Raw genomic sequence first — 12,488 nt, forward strand, 5'->3', positions numbered from 1 at the left:
AATATGATACAACATTTTTCTTTCTTTTGGGATATCACCTACTTCATCTTCTCAGCATCGGGCAATTCACTTTTACCTTCATCTTCGCATTAATTTGGTGTTATTCTTCTCCTTTGGTGCGGTTTTCCTAGTGAGTTTATAATGAAATCCATTATTGATTCCTTATGGTTGCTTTTATGCGATGTACTTTTCTTTGAAACTTCCATTGATGTTGCTTTATCACCGCTCTCCTTTTTCTGTTCTTCTTTGAACGACTATTTGTATATAAATTGACTGCTCCATTGTAGTTTCCTTTATACCCTTCCATTTTTGCTATTGTCTCTTTTTTCTTTGTTGGACTGCTCATTCTCCATGACTTATTTTGGTTTTGCCGAGTGTTCTGTTATCTCTTTATCCATTTTTATCTTTTACCAATGATTCGATCTCCTTTTTCTCTAAATCCTCTTCATGCTGGGTGGTTGCATCTCAATATGGACTTTATTGGTTGATGCTTGGTTCTGTCTGTAGCTGCCTCAAGTATGCTGGTTCGTTCTCGACCATGTGCATCTTTATTTCTTTTGGGACATCATCTCCTTCTTCTATCCTTCGTGACAGTTGCTTACAATGAAAGCTAAGATAGCTTAGTAACAAAGAATTCAATATTCACCGTTAGATGAAATCCTGATTTAAGATTCAAGCTATGTCTGCTTAGTAATAAAGCAATCAATCTCCACCGTAGATGCTCTTAGCTTGTTACACACGAATAAAATATACCTTCATTTAGATATGGGTAACCGTACCTAAACGTGTATATTGAGTTGTTTCAATAACAGTTAACCGAAGTTCGCTATCCTAACACTTTTGTCTTATCCATATTCATCTAACAGTTCCAGATCAAATATGATGATCAATCAATCATGAAAGATAATCAAATGAATCTAATTGTGTTTCAAATAGAGTTGTTCAATTTTTCACAATCTCATTAAAATATATATGAACAAACTAAAACAAAATCGGATTGATTCTTAATTGTACAAAGTACTTATACAAGAATCAATTCAATGAACATTAAGCCACGGTTTGCAAAGATTGCATTCCTTAATTCATAAATGTTTTAGTTCATGAGTATGAAAATCGTACTTAACCGATTTTAGAACTTAACCACTGTATTCGCAAACCAGGTATGTAAACAACAGCTCTGGACCTTCGTCTTGTCCATCCATTCGCAAACCAGGTATGCAAACAGTGGTCCGGACCTAACCAGGTGAAACCGTTCACATACTATGTATGGAAACAAGGTTCCCATACCTTTACATATAAAACCGTTCGCATACTATGTACGCAAATAAGGTTCCCGGACCTGAATTATAACAATACAGTTCGCATACTAGGTTATGATATCTCTTGACTGGCACTTTGGTTTAAATCAGGTGAGTTGCCTTCATTTTGCTATTTACAGTCCCCTGAATTCTATCACGTCCATGAATATTCTTCTTCATTTGTTTTCTTCCTTCTCGTCCGATAGTCTTTCCCATCACTTTGGTCCTTATATGTACTTATGCTGTGCTAGCTGCAAACAACAGATCAACAAGCAATGATTATATAGACCCCTATAATGGAGCCTTTCATATTCCTTCCTTTCTGGTTTCTGTCGAGTACTTTCTGCTGCTTTTTACTGGCTTTTCTTTTGAATTTCATCTTGTATTCATCTTTGCTAGTAGCATCATTTCTTTAGCTATTAGGTATTGAACTCCATGCCTCTTTGCATTCGTTGCTTTGCTGGAGGTCCAGTTTTGTGGCTTCGACGTCACCTCATGTCTATAAGTTAACGTCGCGTTTCATTGATATATTCCCTTACACACTGCATCACATTGGTACATCGCCCTACAGTTTGTCTTTGTGCTGTTGGTTTTCGACATCTAAGGTTGTTTAAGCTTCGTGCGTTATTTCGTCTTTGGCTTTCTTTCTTCTTTGCATATTTTTCTTCGCGTTGGAGCTTTTGATTCGTTCTTGAATTGTCTGGGATTTGTTGCGGATTCTTTCGCGCTGTAACAATATTTTTTCTTTCACCCGCAAAATGTTTTCCTATACTAACTTCTTTGCCTGCCAATTTCTCCGCGCTGTTGAGTTGAGTTCTCTTGTGCGAATTTGTTGCACTCTTCAATACTTTTCCTGCGTTATAGATAACATATATTTCTCCCACATAATCACTAGGTGCGTATTTCTTCGCTCCTAGTTCATATTTCCTGAATATTTGACCGCATCATTCTTTTATCTTGGCAGAATCTGGAGCCGTTTACTTTCGCACTGGAATTGTTGTGATGATTTCTTCTCGTTGTTCTCTTCTTTTCCCTGAATTTTCCTGCCTTACACGATAATTTCGCTCTTAACAACAGATCGATTTCAGTTAGCAATACACAATAAGGAGATGGAATATAGCTGGCAGTTCATAAACTTCGCTCTTTGGAAAAATCCCCAAATCGATTGAGAATTTTGACATTTTCAATACTTTTGAAATCTGATGATTGAGTTTGTAAAACAAGTTTTGTTGTTTGTAAATCTGTAGATAAACTGGTTTTAGATCCAAATCTTTGTTAGGAAGGATCAATTTTAATTAAGAAAAGGTTATGGGTTTTGAAAAGTTCTTTTTCTAAAGTTTTGTATAAATCATCAGATTAAAAGATTTCACAGGTAAGATTGAAAGAATTAGAAGATGATTTTTCCTTTGAGTATCGATATAGACTCCTTTAATTTTTGCTTCTGCGTCGTTCTTCAAAACCTGCCGTTGGTGCTACCTTAACATCATTGTGTGTGCCCTATTTTTGTTTCCTTGAATTGTAGGTGCTGTTTGGTATCTGAAGAGAGAAAATAACCGTCTAAATTATATATTGACCTTGAAGCTTGTACATCCAGTGACTCCAACTCTAACAATAGCTAATTTCTTTGAATCTTCTTCAATCTAGCAAGTAGCAAGTAGTGTTTCTAGCGCTGAAATGTAGTTGCAGGAATTCTCATAAGTAACACCCCTTCATATTTTCCATAAATCTAAACATATTTATCATAAAAAAAAAGGTAAAATGGCTAAAATTGTAAAGATGGACACAAGGATTTTTTACATGGTTCGATCATTGTGATCTACATCCATTATTCTTCACTATGATTATTGGAATTACATCAATATTATATTTAGAATCTCCATTAATAGGTTTCTGATAGAGCTCCAGAACTAGTTTTTGGGGAAGAAGATGATAAAGAAAATAAAGTCTCCTCTTGTAAAATGTGTCTCTGCTTTCTCTCTCCTACCTTTCTCTTTATATAGGTGTTTACGTAGTGGATGACAGCTAACATGTAGTGGAGTACAGCTAATGAAGTCTCTATTTTCGATTCTGGCATGCGTTATTCTCGCACACTCATATTGGATCTTCTCGCACATGCTCATGATACGTCTTCTCACGCTCGTGCTACGTCTTCTCACACTCGTGTTACGTTCTCTCGCGCTCTTAATTTTGCTGTGCTCTTTTATGGATTGTGCGATATTTTGCCCCTACACTACAAATCGACTCGATCGTGCGTGAGATAATGATTTGTATTGTTGAGTTAAAAGAAAATGTTTTGACCCAGCAGATACGAGGTAAAATAGTCTTCCCTCAGGGGTACGTATGCCATACTTATATAGATAGATTGTTTCTAGGAATTACATGATCCGGGCATTCTCTGTAGCTAGCAACTACTCAAGCATAGAGTTCATTTCTGCAAGATCTCCTATAACAGTCTTTTTGATCACGTTTCTGTTCATCTGTTTTAACTTGCTAAGAACCATCATTACTACAGGTATTCAGATTAAGATTTGATCTACGGAGCTTTTATAACCGTCGAAGAAATCCTACTACTACCAGTTTTTAGGCTGATCCCTGTAGATATTCACTCATGAAATGTTAGAAGAAGTGATGGCTCGAGTAAGGAAAGCAAAAAACTACGGAAAACAAATCATTTCCACGTTTGTGGATCACTTGTTTTCTACCCTTAATTTGCATTCAAGTCTTGTTATCCAGTTTCCACCCTTCAATTCCCTGGAGATGGTTTTGCTAGAAAAATGAAATGGCGTATACACTACAAGAAAACTTGGTTTAAGCTACCAAAATCTTAGCAAGCTCTCAAAATTTTGGTCGCTTTAATAGTTAAGCAACCATGTTTGCAATTACCAAAAACTTTGGCTGCTATTAACATGCCCCCATCAAATCGTAGCTACTAATTAAATTTATGGGTTGCTCCAGCCTTTTTCTCAGTACTACATAGCGGGTGGAATAGTAGGTTAGTAGCTATTTACTTCAAGCTACCGTGTGTCAGCAATTCAAAATATGTTTGGCTACTAAAAACCTGTCTCAGCAACTAAGGTATAGCGACCACCAATTCAGAAAAGGAAAGTGGATGATTCTAATAATGGAAAGGGAAGCGATCACCAATCTAGTGTTTGATGTTTGATATTGAGATGTTTAATTTTGATTTGTAGAAATTTTACGAGGTGGGTTTCTAATAGAAGTTCTACAGTAATTTTACGAGGTGGGTTTCCATTCTTTCTCATTTTGCTAATCATTTTCATTCAATTGATTTATACACATTCGTATTATTCAATCCAAAATATATATGTTCTACATATTTTCTACGATAATAATTCACTTGTTCATTCCGTACATTTCTAATACAATACTCGAAATTTTATCTAATTGAAAACCGAAGGTAATTACCGAATTTGTTTCCAATCATTACCTAGCTCTTGGATTTCTATTGGCCAGATAAATTTGAAAAATCGTATTCCTTGTTCGTTTTGTAATTAGAACAATTTTATATGATCTAAAATACTCTTTATATCCTAATTGCGTGATTAAAAAAAATTGGGACAGAAAAAAGAAAGAATCGGAAAAATCTGATTCCTATGAGTCAACATGAAATTGTTTTAGGTGTTTTATCAAAACCTTGAAAATTTAAAAATTATATCATTAATTCCTTTTTTTTCAAAAAATCGGTGGAACTTGGTCAATTTTCCCGATTTATTGTCAGTAGTTCCCATCCTCGGTGAACTAATGATGGACATTCATTTAAAATAATGAATAACTGGATAAACCAATTTATGTAAGAGAATTGAGTAAGGTCGAGCGAATTGGATAACATTGATAGATAAAGGGTGAACTACACAAAGGTCGATGGACATTCAGTTAAAATAATGGATAACTAGATAAACCAATCTATTTAAGAGAAACTGAGTGAGGTCCAACGATATTGGGTAAGATTGATGGATAACAAGTTAAATTAAGTCAAAGCGAAGGAAATTTAGTTTATTTGATCGATAACCATATAAACTCATTGAATCTAAGAAAAATTGAGTGAGATCCAGTAATATTGGACAAGATTGATAAATAATGTCTTTAATTAATTAAGGTCGATGAACATTCAATTAAAATGATAGATAACTAAAGAACCTTATAATTTTTGGGAAAATATGAGTGAGGCCGATTGACATTGGGTAAGATTGACAAATAACAAGTGAAATTAAGTGAAGCCACGAACATTCGGTTTATTTGATAGATAACTATGTGGCGAAATTGACTAAGGTCGATCGATTGAGATGCACTTGTATAAACCAAACAGTAGGTTTCGGATAACAAGGCCGGTCTAATTTATAATCAGGAATCTATTTTTAATGACAAAGCTGGTTCAAGTAGTGATAGTGTGTTATACCGAATTTGAAGTTCGAACGGACATTGAGCTTCATATTTAATGATTTCGATGATGTATCATGCTAAGTTTCAAGTCAGAACTCTTCTGAAGCTTCGTGGTTCATAGTTTGTATGCCATTTTACCACATTTAAAGTACGAATCGACATTGAGATTCATACTTATCTATTTTGATGATGTATCCTTCTAAGTTTGAAGTCAGAACCCTCCTTGAGCTTCTTGGTTCATAGTTTCGTTGTCGTTATGCCGAATTTGAAGTTCGAGTTGGCATTGAGCTTCATATTTATCGATTTTGATGATGTATCAAGTTTGAAGTCAGAACCCTCCTGAAGCTTCGTTGTTCATAGTTTCTATGTCGTTATACCGAATTTGAAGTTCGAATCGACACTGAGCTTCATATTTATCGATAAATATGATGTATCATGCTAAGTTTGAAGCCAGAACCCTCCCGGAGCTTCGTGGTTCATAGTTTCTATGCCGTTATACCAAATTTGAAGTTCAAATCCATACCGATCTTCATATTTATCTATAATGAATAGTAGAAATTACTTCATGACCTACATGACTAGTAGAAATTACTTCATGACCTATGCGGCTAGTCGAAATTCAAACCGGAAACACACAAAGAAAGCACAAAAACACAAAGAAACACACCAATTATCGATTTAATTTTCCATTTTCCCGATTTATTCTTATGTATTTTTTGGATTTTTTTTATATCATAATGTCGATAACAATGTCCTAAATTTATTAATATTTTTTTTGGATTTTTTTTCGTGTCAAATGTTGATAACAAAACCGGATACATGAGTACGTATTAGCACAAACAGAAAAACACTTACTTCTCAATCCGCATGAACATCCCAAATATAATATCAACCGTCAAGATCTTTTTCTTGATTCGTATGAGTGGATCAAACGAAATGTGGTCCGTCGATAATTTTAGTTTTCATTTTGGTTGTATCATCAACTACTCGAACTCTAATTCCTTTTGGTTCTCTCTTTCTTTCTTCCTCTCCTCCGAAGCACACCGTCGGCGCTGCATCACCACCGCTGCTCTTCTCTCAATCCCTCTTATTCATCTCCATTTCTTGATAGAATCGACCCATCTTAATTCTCATATGCAATTTCTGGTGAAAATCATCACAACCTCAGTCACAGAAACTCATCAATTGAATACCTCAGATCCACCTTCTACAAACCCTAAATCAAACGAAACCCGATTTCAATTCGTAATCTGCTACTGATTTTTTCTTTCACCGATTCAATCTCAGAACCCCTTTCAATTCTTCATTCAACATCTAACCTAGCCATAAGAATCATATCTCTCCATACCTGAACATCGAATCAATAACAGAAAATTCATTATCTCTTCCATCTCTGATTAAAGTTTTTTAATCATGGGTTCGATTTGTGGAATTGGTGTTGCTGCTGCTAGAAATCAAGATGGATGGTGAATTACAGTTAGGGTTTGAACAAGAAATTTGAGATGAAGATTTTAACTGAACTGTAGATGGAATTGATTACAGAAAAGAATGAATTGAAATCAAGATGGATGGTTAATTACAGTTAAACCCCATCATTTCTAATGTTTATAATTTTGTTTTCGTGGCCATACAGACACTGAAGTTCGGTCTTACAAAGATCTTGAAAGTAAAATGATTAAGAAACTAAAGAAATCAATGTTTTTAGGGATTTTTTTTCTCTGATTGTGTGACTTTTTATGGGATCCCATTTTATGAAAATGTAGTTTCAGATGTAATTAGGATTTTAGAGGGGTTTTTTGTTTGGTAATACTTGTCTGAGGGTTTAAGCATCTCATTTTGATTGTTTGATAAACATTTTGTTCCATGCTTATTATGTGTTTGTTAATATTCCTCTGAGAAATAATTATTTTGAAGTGATTTATAGTGTGATTCATTCAGTAACTTGAAGGAAGTTCTTTGATAATATAGTTGGATTATAGTAGCCTTTGATAATATGGTTGATTATAGTAGGTCATTCTTTGTATTGTTAGCATGGGAGATGAGGGTAAAGTTGTTAAAGTTTTGGTGAATTGAATATGGTTTAGTCTTTCATTCGTAGTCACTTATTCATTTTTGTTTCTTTCATAGTGTTTACATTGGGATGAGCTAGAACGGGATTATCACAAAGTCTTGGCGAGGTGATCCCTTGCACTATTCTCTACCAGGTAGAAGTGTTATTGCAATTCTGGCGAGTTGAAATTTAAGTCACTTGACTTCTTACATTTTCTCAATTACCTTGTGTTGGTTTGCTAATTTATGCAAGTGGTTAATTGCAGGAACAGGGCAAATTAGTTCTATTTGGTAATACTTGCAAGACGATGTTCGAATCAATCATATTTTTGTTTGTCATGCACCCATTTGATGTTGGAGATCGATGTGAAATTGATGGAGTTCAGGAAATTTTTTTTTTACCGAGTATTATCTTTCTTTTTTGGAAATGGCCTTGTTGAATGTTTTCTCAAGAAACTCGTTTTCATTGAAATTTCAGATGGTAGTTGAGAAGATGAATATTCTGACCACTGTGTCTCTAAGGTTCGACAATCAAAAGCTAATCTATATGTAGGTAGGACATTTGTGTCCACCTTCATTACATTTTTGGATCATACTAGGTGGTTCAAACTACCTGCAATGAACCCCATTTGCTAAAATATCTGCACAAGCATTTCCCTATTTGTGGATATATGATTCGTACTGTTCAGTTGATTGATAGTTGCATTTTCTGTAGGAATTGATGCAGAGGTCAAGGACATGTGATCCATTATGTTCAGTTGATGATGTGATCTCCCAAGATTTTGAAGCGTGTTACCAGCCAAAGACTGATTTCTTGAAAGCGTTTGCAATCGTTGGAGCAGCTGTGGGTTGCTGCCAATCAGGTCCATTCCCCATGTTTTGTTTGCCTGAATCGTCATTTGAATTGTGTTTTCTTTGATTGCTTATGAGTAGAACCATTGCATATAGCCATATAGGTTAAGTTTCTCTTTAACACTGTTCGTTGTTTATCTCCATTGAAGTGCCTAGACATGCAAAAGAACTTGCTGACACTGGTTTAACTGGAAGTTGTATCATGGTACAGGACATAGCCATGGCATTGGTATTCGGATTAGGATATGCATGGATTATCTTTGAGGAATCTTTAGCATTCAATAAAAGTGGAGTTGGATTATTGATGGCAGTTAGTTTATGGGTTATCAGAAGCATCGGGGTAAGATTCATTTCAATTTCTTGAGATTTCAGCTTAATGGGAAAAGTATATAGAAACATGATACTGGCTATTTTCTTTTTCGAAATAATCAGATGCTCCTTTCATTTCTAACCTCTCTTATCTGGAGGTTTTCATGTTTGTTTCTTTCCCCTATTAAGTTCTTATTTGTTTGGTTGTGACAATTTGTTGTCTTTTCTGGTACAGGCTCCCTCGACTGATATAGCTGTGAATGAGCTCAGTCATACATGTGCAGAAGTTAGTGAAATAGAATTTTTTTTTGCTTGGTGCAATGACCATAATAGAGATAGCTGATGCTCATCAAGGATTTAAACTGGTTACTGATAATATAACTACTCGGAAGCCACAGACTCTTCTTTGGGTGGTGAGTGGTCGCTACTCCTCATTGACTGATTCTTCTGATTCCATTTCCATATTATGACATGGTGTATTGGTGTTACCTCTGTTGTTTCTATTGAGCCATTTGCTCCAAAAGCATATAAGTAAAGTTTTATGCACTTTTTACTATCAGATGCCTACATATGTATTATACAGCCAAACTAATCCTTGAAGTGTTTGTTCACACTATTGTAAAACGCATTCTCAGCAGAAACATGTATATCTGTTTTTCATTCTAAAAATCTGCAAGGACAGAGAATCACTGCCATATTTTGATGGCTCATGTTATGAAGTTCTGGTGGCTTCCGATTATCCCATCCATGTCTAAGCTGAAATATTGAAGTACATTAGATATAGATTTGCCTAAGAGTATAGTCATGAAAATATATTCTTGATGTAAGTATACGTTAGATGCTTTTTGATATCTTCATGTGATTGAAATGCATGACGTTGCTGTGATAACACCATGGTTTCTTGCTGTACATTTCAAGTTGGAATTGTCACTTTCTTTCTAAGCTCAGTCCTTGACAACCTAACATCCACCATTGTGATGGTCTCGTTATTGAGGAAACTAGTGCCTCTATCGGAATACCGAAAGTATGTCCCAATCATGTCCTTTGTTTAAGATGTTCCTGGCTAATAATGACATTCTTCATTAGATCATTTCTAAAATTTATATCATGAATATCATTATCTTTGATTTGACATGTTCGTGTTTTGTATAATCTGAATTAGTAACATTGTGGCAAAAAGCAGACTACAAGTTGTGGAGATTTAGGATTTGCTGGTTTCTTTACACTTGAATGATGAATGATCAGATAGGAACTTAAACACAAGAATGATGGAAGTATGAATCTCTTATTATGAGCTTGGTGCTACAAAGTCGAAGGAGTGTTCATCTTTAGTTTCAAAATTAAGGAAATTGTAATCAGCATTTTTTAAAGAAATGATTAGTTTGTATTTTTGATCTTTTTGTTCCTCTAAAGATTGTCTTTTTTTTAAGAAATGATGTAAATTGATCTATGTGATATAATAAAACATGATTCAGTTTTTAATTTGGTTCATAATTTGTTTTAGTATCAATTTTAATTGTAATTTCAATTGAGGATTATCTAAATCGAAATAGGCCAGATACGTTCGGCACCAGAACAATAGATGTAGCGGGCAAAAAGATTGATAGCTCAAAAATGTAAGCAACCAACTTTAGGGCAAAAAGTTTGGTAGCACAAAAATGTAAGCAACCAACTTCGGTAGCTCAAAAACGCAAGCAACCAACTTCAGGGCAAAACATTTGGTAGCTCAAAAATGTAAGCAACCAACTTCAGGTATTTCACTTGCTCTATTATGGTTGGTCTATCTATGAAGTGATCAACGTTTTACTTGTTGTATTTTGGTTGGTCTAGCTTTAAAGCGATCACTATTTTGCTTGCTCTAGGGAGGTCGGTTTAGTCATGAAGCAATTAAGAAAAAAGACGCTACATGATAGTTGCTTGATTACTAAAGCGATTGCCTAGCTGCTCTAGACTTGTAGAAATCCCACCTTTTGCAACTCGAGAGCGAGAGCCAAATTAAGTCGCTTTAAGGGTTAGAGCGACTCAATATGGGCTTTTGCAACCAAAAATGCATGGTCGCTTAATCCAATTTTTCTTGTAGTGATACCAAAATACGCCTATAACGGTTCTACTAGAAACCCTAAATAGTTGTAGCTCTCGGTCATCTTCCATTCTTCAGTTTACTCCTTGTTTTCTCAATGGTTAAAGCTGATTAAACAAAGGCTTCCTAATTAAGGTTCTGCAGCTTCTACCTCTCGGAGTCTAAGTTGGATTACTAAAATACACGTGGATATATAATTATTATCAGGCGGTGGTGCACCGCCGTACGTAGGTGGTGGATTATACTTGAACGGATTTCCCTTTCTTAAGGCTCAAGTTTAATTTATAAAGCTTATTCCTACTATAGCACCTACTTGAATTCTTATAAATAAACATACAAGCTCTCCAATTCTGTGATACAAAGATATATAGAGAGCGAGAGAGATAGAACTTGAGAAATCAAAGTTAATTTGTGGATCGTTCGAGAGAAAAAATAGAGGCGAAGATGGTGTTAAATAAAGGAGTATTACCTCCAGGTTATAAGTTTATGCCAAGCGACAAACAAATAATTAAAGATTATCTGGTTAGAAAGGTCCAAAACACTCTCCCGGATGTTAGTTGGTTTATCTTGGAGAAAGACATCTACAGGTATTCAAATCCGTTCCTCCTGTTTCAAGAGATCCAGAGAAACCAAGGATACTTTTTCACTCCCATAACCAAAGTGAGTTCATGTGGTAAGAATGTGAATCGAAAAACCGGAGATGGAACATGGAGTGGACAAAAACCAACAACCCTAAAAGATGATGATAAAAAACCAATTGGAACGAAAAGAATGTACAACTTCGAATGGAATGTTCCCAAGGAAAAGAAACGTGAAGTTGAACGTGAGAAGGGTCACTGGATCATGCATGAATATTCGTTGCTCCCCGATTATTACACAAACAACAATATAAAGGTATGTATATATGTTTTAACACCTCTAGATCATAATCTAGCTAACGATATTAATACGTATCTTGGATTCTATATATATATAATTAATTAATATTTATCTTGTAAAAACAGGCGGATCCCGAGTATGTTTTGTGTGAGATTAGATGCAAAATACCGATATTCGACGTCCATGGAGTACGACAAAAACAACCACAATCTCAACCTGTAGCAAAGAGGCAACGAACATCTCCCTCAACGGATGCAGTGCCTGCTGTAGAGCCACCAGCTAACAATAGATCTTCAATATCATGGGTTCCATCACCACTGCCAGCAGAAACATCTACATCAAAATTTGTGGATTTAGAGGCAGCACCAGTTTTCAATAACGTAGAATCATCATCAGATTGGGTTGCATCATCACCACCAGTTTTCAATAACGTAGAATCCCATTTAAACAACGGAAAATTATCAGAAGCATCTGCACCAGTTTTCAGTAACGCAGAATTATCAGAATGGGTTCCATCACAACCACCGGCAATGAAGACAACGGATCCTTATGTGCCTGTGCCAGTACCACCTGCACCAACAAGTATGCTTTCAGCCTCGATGCCTGACTTTGATGAATTT

At 35.4% G+C, this 12,488-nt stretch overlaps 1 protein-coding gene and 1 pseudogene across 1 annotated transcript in view; both read left to right on the forward strand.

The window, feature by feature from the left end:
- The first annotated feature begins 8,221 nt into the window (after nt 1–8,221).
- LOC113280382 lies at nt 8,222–9,252 on the forward strand (annotated as a pseudogene).
- A 2,181-nt stretch (nt 9,253–11,433) lies between these two features.
- LOC113280383 (NAC domain-containing protein 2-like) overlaps nt 11,434–12,488 on the forward strand; it is a 2,629-nt gene continuing 1,574 nt past the window's right edge. Inside the window, exons 1-2 of the mRNA XM_026529013.1 lie at nt 11,434–11,883; nt 11,994–12,450. Coding sequence (XP_026384798.1) covers nt 11,434–11,883; nt 11,994–12,450 — 907 coding nt within the window. The remainder of the gene's footprint in view (nt 11,884–11,993; nt 12,451–12,488) is intronic.

The sequence above is a fragment of the Papaver somniferum genome, chromosome 5 (genome assembly GCF_003573695.1).
Source record: "Papaver somniferum cultivar HN1 chromosome 5, ASM357369v1, whole genome shotgun sequence".
NCBI classification, from domain to species: Eukaryota; Viridiplantae; Streptophyta; class Magnoliopsida; order Ranunculales; family Papaveraceae; genus Papaver; species Papaver somniferum.